The sequence below is a fragment of the Myxine glutinosa genome, chromosome 11 (genome assembly GCF_964187855.1).
Source record: "Myxine glutinosa chromosome 11, kmMyxGlut1.1, whole genome shotgun sequence".
NCBI lineage: Eukaryota > Metazoa > Chordata > Myxini > Myxiniformes > Myxinidae > Myxine > Myxine glutinosa.
This window is the reverse complement of record NC_136271.1, coordinates 44101851-44118834: the sequence shown is the minus strand read 5'-3', so window position 1 is coordinate 44118834 and position 16984 is coordinate 44101851. Positions and strand designations below refer to the sequence as shown.

The following is a 16984-nucleotide window of genomic DNA, read 5'->3' as shown; positions in this document are numbered from 1 at the left end:
TTGAGACAAATTAGGTGTAATTATTGAATAGCACATGTGCATACACTCGGACGTGCGTTAGTAAGAGGTAAGAACATCGCGGACTAAAATCGCGATTTGTTTGAAGAAACCAGAATAAATTTAGCAACAAAGACAACATGAATGTTTTCATATCAATCTCGTTTCACAGAACTTGACACAAATTAGGTGTAATTATTGAATAGCGCATGCGCATACACTCGGACTTCCCCTACTGACCAAGCCCGTTTCAAATTATCCCTCTGCCACCTAGAATTAACATTAACAAATAACATTAATGAATTAACATTAACAGAAATAACATTCACGTCCATACATTATATGTAATCAGTTGATGAAGCATGTTGCGTCGCAAAACAAAGGACAAGACCAGAACTGAAAGACAAAAAGACACAAGTGCATGCGTATAATTGAATGACTGGTCGAATTTGGTAGCGCATATTGCAACGGATATCCTCATGATTCTACACGTCGCAGCTGGTGACCATACTGTGGTCATTTTTCTCTTGTTATATTCCCATTGCTCGAATAATCACTGGTACAATTTTGGTGTTCTTCACCTTCCAGGATCTATTCGCATCATGTTTGAGGGCTTGGTATTTGGTAATCTTTTTGATTTCTGCGTTGTTTAGGCCCAAAGTGCTGGGGACTGACACCTCAATTAGCAATGCCTTCTTTTTTTGTACTTCAGGTTCCCCTGACATTGGATCTACTCTTGCTTCTTTATTACTAAATTGGCAAAGTAGATCTAGTTACCTTTTGGTTGGATGCACCTTTTTCCTTAAAAAAAATTTTTTTTTAATATATACGTTTACTTAATTGGTCCTTGGTTAACATCGTGGTTACGTTCTTGAAAAGCACGACGTTAAGTGAAATGATGTTAAATGGATAATTTTATCTCGACGATGTAATAGTGACTTATGGGTAAATAATCATGAAGTAATATTTGAAGCCTTGGTAACTAATTATTATAGACATTATAACGAAACAACGTTAACCGGTAAGACGGCGAGGACATCCTGGATATGGATGTGAGAATTCATTTAGTGAGTCATTAGCCTTTCACATTCCCAAAGGAATGTGAAAAGCTATTGTAACGATGCTGTGTCAGTATGTATGTGAGTGAGTGAGTTAACACTGCTTCTCAGATCCATCATAATATACAGCATGTGCCCCAGCAAACCTCTGCATTTTTAAATGCTCTGTCTTGTTATTTCTGTGATTGCTTGGATCATTTTATCCTCTATTCCTAATTTGAGTTCCATATCTTCCAATCAAATAGCAGAACATTTTCAAAACCTTTATTCAGTATCTTGTGGGAATGCATATTAAATAAAGGAAACCTCATTTACCTACACTAATTTGCATTAATATAAGAAGAAAAATGAACGAAAGACTTTATAAAATGTTTTTACCTGTGATGCGTCATAGGTCTACAAGAGCTCGGTGTGGTTGTTGTTCTTTTGTTATGGTTCTTGTTGGGGGTCGATTTTTGAAATGTGCACTCATTGGTTGGATAGTTGACGGACTCCACCCATATTTGTTGCTTGACTCCACCCACCATGGCACCCAGACAAAATAATGTGGCTCCCATCTTGATTTTCTGGTGGGCCTAAAACATTAGGCCTGTATAGGCCTCTGTTGATTATACACTGCCCAGGTTTGTTGCTTCAGATTTCACTTGGCTTTGTTTGGGTCGAGTGTTACTCACGATGAGGGACCCTAAAAAATATAATCATATGTCGAATAAAAATTATTAGTAATTACTTAATCCAGAGGTGTTGAGTGGACAGAGGAGGCGCAAAATATATATTTTTACCTGGCAGGTTGTGACCACAGTGCTGTCATGCTTGTTCTTAAATAAAGCATTAATTTCCTGCGCAAAACGATCAAATAGGTTTCTTGTTTTACTTGCAAGTTTTCCTTCATGCAGTGATATTAAATATACACATGAGATTAATATTCCACACAAAGATATCTTCAACCAAGTTCAAAACAATGATGACCACTTTATTAGAATATTTTTCTTCACAGACATTTCGATAACAATTTATATATGTAATACCATGTTTTTTATAAACTGACCTCCCCTCCCCCTTCACTACCCCCCCCCCCCGTCCCACCCCCACCCTTCCCCCTGTGTCATGGTAATGTAGAGATGTGGCTTGCATCGTTTGTTTGTGTTTATGAATGTGTATTCTTCTGAATTATTGCTTCTCTTAGGATGCAATTCAAGCCATTCAAGAGACAGCGTTTGTGAAATCGGCTTACCCAGTCATTTTATCTTTTGAAAATCACTGCAGGTAATACAGTGGCATTAATTATCTTGTTTCCCCAGACTTCCAAAATGGACTTGTTTGTACTTTTACCAATACTTTTACAACCATCTCCTTCCTCTTCCTCCACGTAGGGTGGTGTTATCCATCCTGCACCTTAAGTAGTGATTATCTGTATAGACTGACAGGAGTGTGCTAATATAGTGCATGCTTATTTGAATACTTGTATATTGTTTTTTTTTAGGATTTCACTGTTTCCAGGTGACGTGCCATTCAGCCAATGCTATTTCGATAATATAATCGAAGCAATAGCAACTTTAATAAGTCAACATCACATGTGCATCAACTTTCATCACTGTCTAGGTAACTGTTACATATTACTTAATCAAAAGCCGGAACAGTTAAAAGAACAATCAAAAGCCAGAAAAATAAGAGTTATTAAACATGTCCTTCCTTGTTGCAACATAATATAATAAAAATTAAATAAAAAGGTTTGACTTTTGCATCTCAGGGTATACCTGGGGCATTCAAAAAGTTATACCAAGATACTCACAATAGGGCAAGAAATGTCATAGTTGATTTTTCAATACTAGGACGTGCCCGTACGTGGGTGCCCGTTCGGAAAAACATTCCAAACCGCGTGGCAGTAACGACCACAGAACCCCCCCCCCTCTATTTACATGGAATGGTTTGGTCCATTCGCAAAGCCAAAGCGAACGACCACAGAACCCCCCCCCTCTATTTACATGAATGGTTTGGTCCATTCGCAAAGCCAAAGCGAACGGCGAACGGCTAAATCGCCATAGCTCGGTAACTACTTCTCCGATTAATATGAAACCTTGAAAAGGCACATCCTCAGGTCCCCAGCAATATACCTGGCAAGTTTCAAGTATATCGGACCCGTGGTTGTCGAGAAACAGCGGTCACAGACATACATACAGACATACAGAGATTACTGGAATTATAGATAGATATACATCATAAATCCAGGGTGGGCCATTTGTCTATTCCTGGGTTTGAACCCCTGTAACTCAGTTGCTAAGAAGCGAAATTGAACAAAATATTTACAGGATATAGGTACATATTTCACGTTTTTGTGGTAAAAAATTCATTGCATTCAGAAGTGTACAAAATTAGTTACGCTTTTCGACACGATTTCCATCATTTTCAAGCAATATCCTGTTGCACTCCAACTGTTAATTCTCCAAAAGTTGCTTGAATCTGCTCTTTCAGTTCTTCAATGTTCACTGGTTGAGTTGCATAAACATTGCCCTTAAGAAAGCCCCACAAGAAGAAATCACATGGGGAAAATGTCTGGCGAACGAGGGGGCCAGGGCGTATTGGACGAACTGGGCCCTATCCAACGGTCGGGAAAAGTCTTGAGCCATTCGCTGACCTGGAGACCCCATTGGGCATGTCCGATTTCTTATTGTGTTGCTTTCATAAGGGCAAGGTTTATGCAACTTGACCAGCGAATATTCAAGACCAGAAAGAGCGGATTACAGCAGCTTTTGGAGAAATTACGGTCGGAAAATGGTCTTACTCTTAGAGTATCGTGAAAGGATGCACACACTGCTTGAAAATTATGGAAATCACGTCGAAATTCAAAACTAATTTTGTACACTTCTGCATTCAAATTTTTTTTTACCACAAAAACTTGAAATATGTACCTACATACTGTAAATAGTTTGTTCAAATTTGTTTCTTAGCAACAGAACTACATGGGTTCCAACTCGGGAGTAGATAAATGGCCCATCCTGAATGTATGTAATTAGTATTAAGTGGAACGACACTCTTCGACGTCACGACGTCGACTGATATGCCTCCGCCCACATTATTACATCATTATAATACTTGTACCAAGTTTGATTTAAATCCATTCAGCTGTTCTCAAGTTACCACATTTTTACCTGACATGACCTTTGACCTCTTGACCCCAAAATCTAATCAGTTCATGTTTATATCATTATATAGTCGTGGCCAAAAATATTGGCACCCTTGCAATTTTTTCAAATAACTCACAATTTTCTCTTAAAATAAGTTGAAATTGACAAAAGTATTTGGTCTTCACAATTTTCTATTTCACTGTTAATATTACAGAACCTTTGTTTTTGATTCAGGACTTAATATATCCTTTAAAAAAAAAAAAAAAAAAAATGGCATTGGCAAAATTATTGACACCCAAGACGTAATATTTGGTAGCACACAGCCTTTGGACAAAATAACTGCATTCATGCGCTTCCTACAGCAATTAATGAGCTTCCTGCACCTCTCTACTGGCAGTTTGGTCCACTCTTCTTGTGCAAACTGCTCCAGTTTTCCCAGATTTGAAGGGTGCCTTCTCCCAACTGCTGTTTTCAGATCTCCCCAAGGGTGTTCAATGGGATTTAGATATGGACTCATTGCTGGCCACTTCAGAACAGTCCAGCACTTTGTCTTGAACCGTTCTATGTTGAACTAGGTGGGAAGCACAGCAAGTGGCGTATTCAGAAGAATGGTCTTCCTCAGGGAAGCGTGCTTGCACCGTTGCTGTACAACTTCCACTGCCGTTTTATATATGCTGATGACTTATGTGTCACTGCCCAAAGCACTGATTTTAACACCGTGGAGAAAATGCTGTCTGAGGCCTTGGAGGGATTAATATCCTACTATGAAGAAAACCACTTTCGTGCAAACCCAACAAAGACGCAAGTTTGTGCATTCCATCTCAGACACCATGAAGCCAAACGCTAGCTTAAAGTAACCTGGTGTGGAGCAACACTGAGGCATTGCGAGCACCCTATATATTTAGGAGTCACTCTTGACCGATGCCTTACCTTCAATAACCACATCGAGAAGACAAAGGCAAAAGTGAGCGCACGAAACAACATCATGAATTAGCTCACGAACACAAGATGGGGAGCAAGATCGAAAACATTGAGAGCCAGTGCACTTGCTCTTTGCTATAGCACTGCTGAATACACCTGCCCTGTATGGGAAATATCTACTCATGCTAAGAAGATGGATGCCATTTTGAATGCTAGCTGCCGATCTATCACAGGTTGTTTAAAACCAACAGCCGATGTATCTTGGCGGGTATAGCTCCCTGATATAAGAAGAACGGTAGCCAGCAAGAAAGAGTGACTCCGCCAAACATCAGATACAAGGCACTCTCTGCATGGTCATACACCTACACGAAGCTGCCTAAAGTCAAGGAAGAGCCCTCATGAACAGTGTTGTTGCATTACATCACTTTGTGGAAAGACCGGCTTGCCAGTCTCGAAAAACCCCCGGCGATGGAAATTCTACCTGATGAAAGCCTTCCCCCAGGAGCTAATTGCAACTGGGTAACATAGAAGTGCCTTAACAGACTTAGGACTGGAGTAAGCCATTCAAAGGTTTTACTAAACAAATGGGGATATACAACCAGCCTGACAACTTGCGAATGTGGAACTGAGCCACAGACTATGCAACATCTCCTGCAATGTCCATCGCTAGAGGAACCCTGCACTGTTGCCAGGAACCCTGCCGAATTCAACAACAAGGCACAAAAATGTGTCCAGTTTTGGTTGGGCCATGTATAGACTGTCCGTGGACACGATAAGAAGATAAGAAGAAGTCTTGAACCATTCCTGGGTGCTTTTTGAAGTGTGTTTGGGGTCATTGTCTTGCTGCAAGACCCATGACCTATGACGGAGACCGAGCTTTCTGACACTGGGTTTAACACTGCGCTCCAAAATGCCTGGGTAATCCCCTGATTTCATGATGCCATGCGCACATTCAAGGCACCCAGTGCCAGAGGCAGCACAGCAACCCCAAAACATCACTGAACCTCCTCCATGTTTGACTGTAGGAAAGGTGTTCTTTTGTTTGAAGGCTTCATTTTGTTTTCTGTAAACATAGAGATGATAGCTTTACCAAAAAGCTCGAATTTGGTCTCATTTGTCCACAGGACATTGTCCCAGAAGGATTTTGTCTTGTTCAGGTGTGCTTTGGCAAACTCCAGTCAGACTTTCTTATGTGTCTCTCTCAGCAGTGGGGTCCTCCTGGGTCTCCTACCATAGAACCCCCTTTCATTGAGTTGGTGATGGATCGTGCGATTGAAACTTTCGTACCTTGTGTCTGAAGGTCAGCTTGAATCTGTTTAGCAGTTGATCAAGGTGCTTTCTCCACCGTTGAAACAATCCTATGCTGCAATCTTCAATCAAGTTCACTCTTGCGGCCACGTCCAGGGAGGTTGGCTATAGTGCCATGGGCCTTAAACTTCCTGATAACATTGCGTGCGGTGGACACAGGAACATCAAAGTCTCTGGAGATGGTCTTCTAGCCTTGAGATTGTCCATGCTTGGCTACAATCTTGTATCTGACATCCTCAGACAATTCTCTGGTTTTCTTTATTTTCCCCATGCTCATTGCGGACTCATAATAGCACATTGCGTTTGTGGCCTCATTTCCCCATGCTATCTCACAGTGACACAGAACAGCAGAATGACTCCTTTTCTCTATTCAAACTGGTTGAATGAGTGATTTTTATATTGCAGGCACCTGCATATCACCACAGGTGAGTTCAATTCCAAAGTAAAGGATAATCACCTGCTTGAAATCTAATTACTGTATTTCTAACTATGTCTAAAAGGTGCCTGTCATATTCTCCGAGCCATTTTAGGATTTCTGTGTGGAATAAGCTAAGAGTTAGTAATTTTTTCAGATTTTTTTTTTTTTGCAGTGCAAACCAAAGAAATACATTTGTGGATACCAAAATATATTTTTATTTCAACAATTTTCTGGAAGAAATTGTGCATTATTTGTAAAACTGCAAGGGTGCCAATATTTTTGGCTATGACTGTACATACCTGCACTAAGTTTTAATTTAAATCCCTTCAGCTTATCACAAATGTTAATACATATTTACCTGACAAGACTTCTGGCCTTTTGCCTTTGACCTCAGGACCCCAAAATTTAATCAGCTAATCTTTACATCATTATACATAAGTGTACTACGTTTGAATTAGATCACTTCAGGCGTTCTCAAGTTATAGACATATCACCGACCTTTGGCCTTTGACCTCGTGACCCTAAAATCTAATCGGTTCATCTTTATCTCATTATACATGCCTGCATCAAGTTTGACTAAGATCCCTTCAGCCGTTCTCAAGTTATCGTGGTAACGAAAACCTATCACGGACGGACGGACGGACGGATGGATGGACAACCTGAAAACATAATGCCTCCAGCGACTTTGTCAACGGAGGCATAAAAATACTTGCATGATAAATATTTGTGTATTGAAAGAACATTTCGTTTGTGGACTTGCTATTTTGAATGCCCTTTGTTAGTACAAGTTTCCTAATGAGCCTTAAAGCAGTGCATCAAATTTTGTTTTGCTAATTTGCATTCTCTTTTTTTTAATTTTTTTTATTTGCATTCTCTTGTGTAATAAAGATAGCTAATCGAGGAGATTGAAAGTACAAAAAAGGAATGATAATCGTAATTTTTTTTTTAACAGCAAACCACAGCAGTACAAAATTGCACGATATTGTGAAGAAATCTTTGGAGAGAAGCTCCTCAAGAATCCTCTGGAAAGTCATCCGGTAAGTCATGGTCGTTCTTTCTGCACTATATGATGGGAAAGATGTATAATGCCTTGAAGTAGAGGTTGATGTCCATTTACTGGAGACCCACATGTTATCCTCACATGACCTACACATCGTGCCAGGCGAGGTCTTTTGTGCAGATATTATGGCGTTAACGAGTCCATTATCTGCCAAGTAAAGAAATAAGCAGAAAACACAAGGGTGTAGATGGTTAGTGAATGCTCTGGTTTACTCTGGAGCAAGGGTAATTCCAGGAATCCCATCCATTACACAACACGTGAGTTTAAAGTGGTAGTGAATGCTCTGATTTTGCACCACAAGTGAGGGTGATTCCGGTAAACCGCTCCAGTACATCACGTGTGATCCCCACCCCTACCTTTATAAAACACTTCTATTAAAAGTCCTGGAAAGGTATGTGGTATTCAGTATTCATTTATTTTATGATAACTAAATGCCATACTAACTGAAAATAATCTTCCCAGCAAAGGATGTTCAGGTGAAATTAAAAAGAATTCCCCAAATATCACTTTTTTATTTGCACAGTTTTTTGTTACAATTTGGACAGGATAATCACAAAAAATGTATATTTTGACGTCAATTTTCAAAATTTCCCAGGACTCCCCTAGTTATGAGTTGTTTTGCTTTGCTCATTACTTTCCTTTTTTTCAAAAATTCTGCAGCTGCACCCATGCATTACATTGTGTTTCTGTTACTTCCACCCTGAACTGTGTTTATCGACTGCCAGATCTGTGCCGTTATTACCCTAAAGCCCAAACAAAGGAGGGGATATTGCATTTGGGTTCGTCTGTCTGTCTGTGTTTGTTTTCCACACAGAATGTGCTAACGTAGGTCACAAATGCCACCTAGTGGTAGCCAGTAGTACACTTTATCTTTTCTCAACCGAGTACTATAAAAGTACACGTTATCTTTTTTCAACCGAGTACTATAAAAGTACACGTTATCTTTTTTTCAATCCATGTACCGTAAAATGGGGGTGAATAGGGACAGCAAGGTGAATAGGGACACAAACTGAAAAAAAGTTTGGAAACTTTTTTCGCTGAAAATTGATAACCATACTGATTTGTTCATATTTGGGTTGAAAGTGTTCTCTTGTTTAAAAAAATAAAGCAATTTATAGTCCCTATTAACCCCATATATGGGTTAAATAGGAATAAATAGGATTTTTATGGCTGTCCCTATTCACCCCGTTTTACGGGTGAATAGGGACAGTCACTAATACAAAAAAATAATAATCGAGAAACAATCCTGAGTTTCCAACGTATTGCTAAATTGATAGCTCAGATGGATGCACATAATATGCACCCATAATATAAACCACGGTGCCAATGAAAAAAAATATGGGATAAAAGGTTTCTCCAAACTGTCCCGATTTCTTGATTATGATTTTTTTTTAGTCACGTAAAACGGGGTGCATAGAGACAGCCATAAAAATCCTATTTATTCCTATTTAACCCATATATGGGGTTAATAGGGACTATAAGTTGCTTTTTAAAAAAACAAGAGAACACTTTCAACCCAAATATCAACAAATCAGTATGGTTATCAATTTTCAGCGAAAAAAGTTTCCGAACTTTTTTTCAGTTTGTGTCCCTATTCACCTTGCTGTCCATATTCACCCCCATTTTACGGTACCTCTATAAGGTATATACAATTAGAATGCGAGTACCTTGATAAAGTATGTAATATAAAACCACACAAAAGTCCTGGTGAGGGTCTGCAATCTTTGATTACTTGTTTATTAATTGTCTTGTTGACCTTCATCCCAGTATTTCGTAGGTAATAAACCATTTTATTTTACAAGAAGTGTCTTCCCACCTGTTTGCCTCCTATGCGTTTCACCACCAGGTTCACCTTTTATTGTATGATCTTATTGGGTAATGGTAAATAGTAGTTAATAGAATTAACTAACAGTGTAGTGAATTTAAACATCATTTCTGTCCTTTGCGGGAAGCTTGTGGACTTGTACTCCCGGCTCAGTTAGTCCGTGTTAACGGCCCGTCTAATCCGGTAACACCTAACACCCCCACTTGGAGTGGCGCTATATGATAAATATTTACATTTTGAACCCCCTGGACTATTAATTTTTATACCGCCAAAATCTTCTCATGCGCTCTATGAGTACAACCATTCATTTTCAACTCATTCCTTAAGGAAGGCATATCAGTCAAACAAACAGCAAACAGATACTTGTCCAATCATCATGTGATTCAGATTTAAGGAAATGCAAAATGTTTCATATTTAAGGAAATACAAATTGGGCTTCATTGATTTTGCAAAGTATTGAGAGTGTGAAGGCATTTTACAACTCAGAAACTGAAGTACTAAGTTCTCCAGGAAAAAATCGTGCACATTTCGTAGTAATCATCCTCTCAGAAATCATTTCAACCAATTCAATAAAAACCATTAGTTGTCCTCATTCTGTATTAATTTCCCTCTAATTGGGTTAACATAATCATTTACAGGCCTCTGAATTGAGTCTGTTTCTCTTCCATTCTCGGTGGGATGTGTTCTTGCTTCTTCTAAATTTTAGTTATTGTTTAAGCTGTTTGCTTGTTGTGTGCAATGTAATTGGACTCATTCTTGAAATTCATCTGAAACATTCATTCTCAGCTGGAGCCAGGAAGACCTCTTCCTTCTCCCAATGATCTCAAGTACAAGATCCTCTTCAAGAACAAGCGACTTAGTCCAGAAGTTGAGAAGAGTAAGGGATCACGTTTGTCATTTTTGAGGGTTGTAATTATTTAGGCTGTGATGCTTGTTGGAGATTTGGTGTTGTGATAGCTGAGTATTTTTTTTTTAAACTGACATAAAGATTGAAGCAATTGTGTACATGGTATTAGAAAAAACATGGTGGAACTAGAACGGCACTCGGTAGAGCGCATAATACATTCATTGAAACAGTTGTTACGTGCTCCTCCCCGACCCCCTGGTCACGGTGTACCTCCGAGCCCCGAGAGGAGCCACGGCAGAAAAATATGTTATTCTGTGTCAAAAATCAATATGGAAACCACACCAATGGTTATCAACAAACAAATATTGTATTAAAAATCACACAAGGATAACGATACAACAATAATAGCAATCAAAAGTACAATCAACACATCTTATGATGGTACCATCAGCTAGTATAGGATAACTCACTGTGCTCCAAGTGAGTGAAAAAAAAACATTCCCCAATGTCTCTATAGCTCAAAGTTGATCCCCTCCAGTGATCATTAGAGCGATGTCGAATCGAAACCCGAACCCCGTTCAGATGACGGGCCCGGTCACACCACCAAAACAGCAGAAAGGCGTATGCGGCCGAATCGGCGCAAAGAGTCACGTGGTCCAAAACTGGGTAAGGCAAACTCACGGAGGAATGGGAAATCCAAAGGTGCCCTTCAGGTATAAACGTTCACGGTTCACCATCGGTGAACCGCAAATTAATCTTCAAACTCCGGGTTGCACACACACATCCCAGATAGACGTCTGAATGGTGAAAAAAGCTGACGCGAAGCAAAGACCTTTTGCGATGAGCAAACGCGAGTGTCAAAATGGCCGACGACTCGTACTTGAGTCGCACCGACCTGGCGATGATTCTTCAGAATCCCAACGACAAACCTGACCACGCAGGTTTATCAATTCCCAGCGATAACACCTATCGCAGGAATTCCTTTCAAGGAAACTCAAAGTTCACTCGTGACTTTCGTTCGACAACGCTCGCTCCGGAGCTTGAAGCGACCAGCTTCTTGTCCGACTTTTTGCCCCGCCTTCCTTTCTCCTTATTCTTCTTCGTCTTCCGGTTCCCGATTCGATTTCATTTTTAAAACATTCCTTTTACCTTTTGACAATAATAATTGCTATATCCCTCAAACAACAATAATAATAATACATGGAACCAGAAATGTCTCAAGTGGATGAAAGCCACCACAACGGAAGCGACGAATCCATAACACAGTTTACATTTTGTATCCCACTGATAGGCTAGATCTGCATTCGGACCTTAACCAAAATCGAATTGGCTTGTTTTTGTCACATACCCAACCAAGTTTTGTCATAAGCCGTCCACAACGTTTGAGATATCGTGTTGTATATCGTTTTTGGACCTATCTCTCAATTGTGAAGAATCACTTTAAAATTATAACATCCGGATCCAGATCTTCACCAAAATCTTATCATTTCGTTCTTGTCACACATCCAACCTGCCCCACCAAGTTTCGTTCAAATACGTCCATAACATTTTGAGATATCCTGTTCACAACAACACCAAACAACAGGCATTTTAAGGCCATTTTCCCTGCTAGAGCGGGGGTTAGCTTTGCGGTCCCCATGACAATCTTCTCCATTTTGCCCTATTTTCTGCATCTCCCCTTGTTAACCCCCTTGCCCGCATTTCTTCTTCCACCATCTTTAGCCAAGTCTTTCTCGGTCTTCCCCGTCCTCTACTTCCTTCTACATTCATTTCCATCACTCTTCTCAACCAGTCACTTTCATCCTTCCTCAACACATGACCAAATCCTGTTCACAGACAGAGACAAACAAGGGGTGAAAACATAACCTTGGGAGATGGCCTTGGAATATATTACCAAAAGTATTGGGACAGTAAGGAACTATCCATCCGTGACCAAGCTCTATTGTCTATACTCTATACAATGTGTTGGTATGGCCGAAGGAGTCAATTGGAAAATAATTCTTACCAGCAGAAGTCGGGACAGGAAGTTGGACAGTGTACCTTCAGTGACAGATGTAATAATACTAAAAACTTTAAAATACACATAATTTAAAGAACAGGGTACTATTTTTGTGATCTTAGTGAGTGAGGTACAGCATTTTATTTTGCCTTTTATGTTGCAGATGTCATTCCTTCAAAAAAACAGTGCTTTAGATCTATGAACAGAATTCATGAATGCCTTATTGATTTTCTCAACTCTTCGTTAAGTTCCATAATTTTTGAATGTAGTTTTCCAACATGGTGTCTTGATTTGGAAATGTTTCATGCAGTCATCTCACATGACTGATGCCCTTTGTCAGATCGAATAAGGAGTAACATGTTGTGGCTAAGCTGCTGTAGAGCCCACTCCTTCTTTCCTTCTCAATCTTCCTTGGGTTCTTAGATGCCACACGTATGCCCCTACATACACCCCTCCCCCCCCCCCCCCCCAAATAAAGAGCTTCAGGAACATGTGCATATTGTTGCTGCACCTCAATGCAAAGTGGTACACAATGCTATATGCGCAGAAGGTCCATGCGCAATTATTACTACCCCACCTCCCTTTATTCATATCTGTGTGCACCTTTCAAATCCAACAGACCACTGAATGCCGTTGTACTTTGTCCTTTGGGCAGATACAACTCCTATTACGATTGAAACATCGACTGCTGACAGACTGACAATTTCATTAGTCATCATGGCATCATGGCACAGGTACACTGTCCAACAAAATGTGAAAAGGTCAAGTGGTGGGAATATTTTCTGAAGGCACTGTACATGTCAAGATCAAGATTGTTTCTATGAAACTCTCCTGCTGAATTCTGACATCAACAAGAACAGATATGAAGATGCCCACATGAGGGACGATATTTACCGATGAAAAAAAATCATGTGATTTCACATTTTTGGGGACTTTTGACTGAAAATATTCAATTACTGGACATTTTAAATTACAGCTCGAAAATTGAAAACAGATATTTATCTTTACTGCAATCTGTCATTAGACTCTTCTCAAAGGGGATGTGAGACTATTGCGTCACATGGTATGGCAGGCATATGGGATTAAAGGGAAAAAAAATTGGGCATCAATTTCTCCAAAACCGGTCAACACAAAAAATTGAAACTTGGCATACGTCATCAACTCCCCATGCGGTATATAGGGTGATAACGATGAGGTCATCGGTGAAGTGGTATTCTAGCAATAATTGCTTGGATTGAAATCTTTATCTGAAAAATCTGAAACTTCATAAATCTGATCTATGAATGACCCAATGTGATTGAAGAATTAAATTGATGATGTCATAGGTCATATGGTATGGCAGTCATATTGGATTAATGGAAAGAATTGGGACATAATTTTCTCTGAATCCGCTCAACAAAAAAAATTGAATCTTGGCATATGTCATCGACTCCCCATGGGGTATTTAGGGTGATAATGATGATGTCATCGGTGAAGTGGTATTCTAGCAATAATTGCTTGGATTGAAATCTTTATCCGAAAAATCTGAAACTTCATAAATCTGATCTATGAATGACCCAATGTGATTGAAGAATTAAATTGATGATGTCATTGGTCATATGGTATGGCAGTCATATTGGCTTAATGGAAAGAATTGGGACATAATTTTCTCTGAATCCGCTCAACAAAAAAAATTGAATCTTGGCATATGTCATCGACTCCCCATGGGGTATTTAGGGTGATAATGATGATGTCATCGGTGAAGTGGTATTCTAGCAATAATTGCTTGAATTGAAATCTTTATCCGAAAAATCTGAAACTTCATTTATCTCATCTATGACCCGATGTGAGTGAAGAATTAAAATGATGAATGTCATAACCCAAGCTTAAGAACTATGTGACATAATAGGGTGCATGGATGATGTGTGTATGTGAGCCATAATAGTAGCGTTTTCAGTTTGGACGATTAGCTTTTTGCTCAGAATGAACGCACGAGGTGAGACTATGCTTTCTCTCTTCGAATGCCATTCTAGTTGTTTATAAGCATTACTCTGAGAAACACAAGTGATTATTTGACCTTTAATGTGACGATTTTAATATTCGTTTTATTAGTGTTAAATGTTCAATGACAAACTTGTCATTAAATCGATTTAATGTGAGCTCAAACCACTATGTAACTTAGACATTTTGCCGATGAAACGCGAGAAGAAAATATGGTTATAATTGTTGAAGGTGGTGTTGTTTCGAATAATGATTGTTCTGTTTTGATGCCACAATAACCTCAGAGCAACTGGAGGCATTCCGACAGCTTACAGAGGGTGATCCTTCCAAGGCAAACACCCTTGTGGAGGAAATGGATGAAGAAACCGAGCCTGGTAGTGCGTGCATGTGTCCTACTCTATTTCACCCTTGCCTTACCTATCCTCCATTTTAATGTATTGCATCATAGCCATGGATTACTGGATCATAAAGTAATCTCAAACTTCATAAGGAAACAAGCTGGAATTTTGTCTCATCTGATTGTATCAGGTATGGAAAGCAAAGCTATGTTGAATAAAATAGCTGTTTGTATGTTCCAGATGATGAAGCGCACCCAGAACTAGCAGCCAGACCGGAGTTAACAGACGATGTGGTGGGAGGCACAGAAACAGACAAGACTGGTACTTGTCATGGCAACAAGACAGTATGTGCCAAGGTTGGCCATTTCACTTAACATCCAATGCAACAAGACACCAACATGCAGTTTCATAGCAATATATCCAACGTAAAATCAATAATGTTTGGTCACAGGTCTTTAAGACTGATGGGACGACAGGTGCCTGCGTCGCCCGGATAATGTAGGCGCGAATGAGTGTTTCAAACCATATGACCGCAGCGAATTAGCTTGAAAAGACTGGCTGAGTGAGAGCTGTCAAACAATTCACTTTTATGGTGCCTTAAGCACGGACCCCAAATTGCCCGTTAATGGGTTAAATCTGCCAATTTGAAAGTGCTATTGAGCCCGTGCCACAATGACCACACACAGGTTCTCATTAACAAACAGGATTTATCTTCAAGAAAATGGGGCAGTGAGTAAGAAGAAGACACGGTTGCTCATCCGGCAAAACAAACTGTATCAAATAAATATTAAAATGCAATACGCGCCCTCAGAACCATGACAGAACTTAATTAATTTGGCCTTATCACATTTATGGGAGACTACAGGACTTAGCGGAAGATGGATGAGATAGAGATGAGAATATGGAACCTGTCCTGTGTGGCAATGATCACGACGTGGTGGGATCCTTGTACAATGGTCCATCCATGCTTGTCCCTGCTCACGTTCCCACATTCAATGTACCTGGCCAAAAAGAGAGAGAGAACCACCAGGGTGCTGTGTGGGATCACAGGGCTGTGCAGGACCGTAGGGCTAGGCTGGACCATGAGGGGACCAAGAGGCTGGATGGGACCACAGCGCTGATCGGAACCACGAAGATGTGTGGAAGATGTACGGAACCACGTTACTAGGCAGCACCCGAAGCAGAAAGCTCAAATGCAGAACCCCCATCGCCAACGCCAACATAACCAAGGGACTGACAGAGACTGAGCAACCCAGAGCCAGAAGTCAAGGACACTGCAGGGAGTCCAGAACACCAAAGAACAAACAGCTCAGAACATTAACCTCATACCGCGTTGCTCCCTTTGTAGTCCCACTGCACTTGTTGAGCACACTCGTGAGATGTGCCATGATTGGATGGCACACAAAACTTGTCGTCATCTGGTACACCTCAGCATGTTTGGTAGCCTTCCACTCACCCCAATGACCGTGCTGGGATGCTGCGCCAATAGGCTGCTCATTGACAGAAAACACCCTACACTCCGCGGCAAAAAAATGAGCCGTCAATTTTTTTACATTTTTGGTCATAACTATTTTATCATACATTTAAAAAACACCAGAACATGCAGAAATAACTACAAATCAGTATGGGATAGCTTACCCCTTAGCTTTCTTGAAATAATCCAGACTTTTGGTCAAACTTTCACAAAGCTTCTTGCACCGAGAAATGTCAATATTGTCCCATTCATGTTTGACAGCTTCCCAAAGTTGATCAGAATGTGCAAATTTCCTTGCAATAAGTTTGTGCTGAATATAGGCCCAAAGATTCTCTATGGGGTTTAAATCAGGACTCTGACCAGGCCAGAACATCAGTTTCAGGGATTTCTTTTCTCCAACCACTTTTTGGCAGCGTTTGTAGTATGGGCAGGGGCATCATCTTGTTGAAAAATGACTTCTTTGCTTTTCTCTCAAGGAAATAACTTTTGGAGGCTGGGAAGTAATCCTTTCTCTAATATTTTCTGATATTCCTTGGCAGTAATTGACTTCACACCTTATCAGCTCACCAACACCAGCAGACGAAAATGCACCCCAGACCATGATTCCACCTCTTCCATGTTTCACAGTTGTTGA

At 40.1% G+C, this 16984-nt stretch overlaps 1 protein-coding gene across 1 annotated transcript in view; it reads left to right on the top strand.

Moving 5' to 3' along the window:
* LOC137436614 (1-phosphatidylinositol 4,5-bisphosphate phosphodiesterase beta-4-like) overlaps positions 1–16984 on the top strand; it is a 159763-nt gene that overhangs the window by 85586 nt on the left and 57193 nt on the right. Inside the window, exons 14-18 of the mRNA XM_078786265.1 lie at positions 2242–2321; positions 7780–7864; positions 10499–10589; positions 14823–14912; positions 15117–15232. Coding sequence (XP_078642391.1) covers positions 2242–2321; positions 7780–7864; positions 10499–10589; positions 14823–14912; positions 15117–15232 — 462 coding nt within the window. The remainder of the gene's footprint in view (positions 1–2241; positions 2322–7779; positions 7865–10498; positions 10590–14822; positions 14913–15116; positions 15233–16984) is intronic.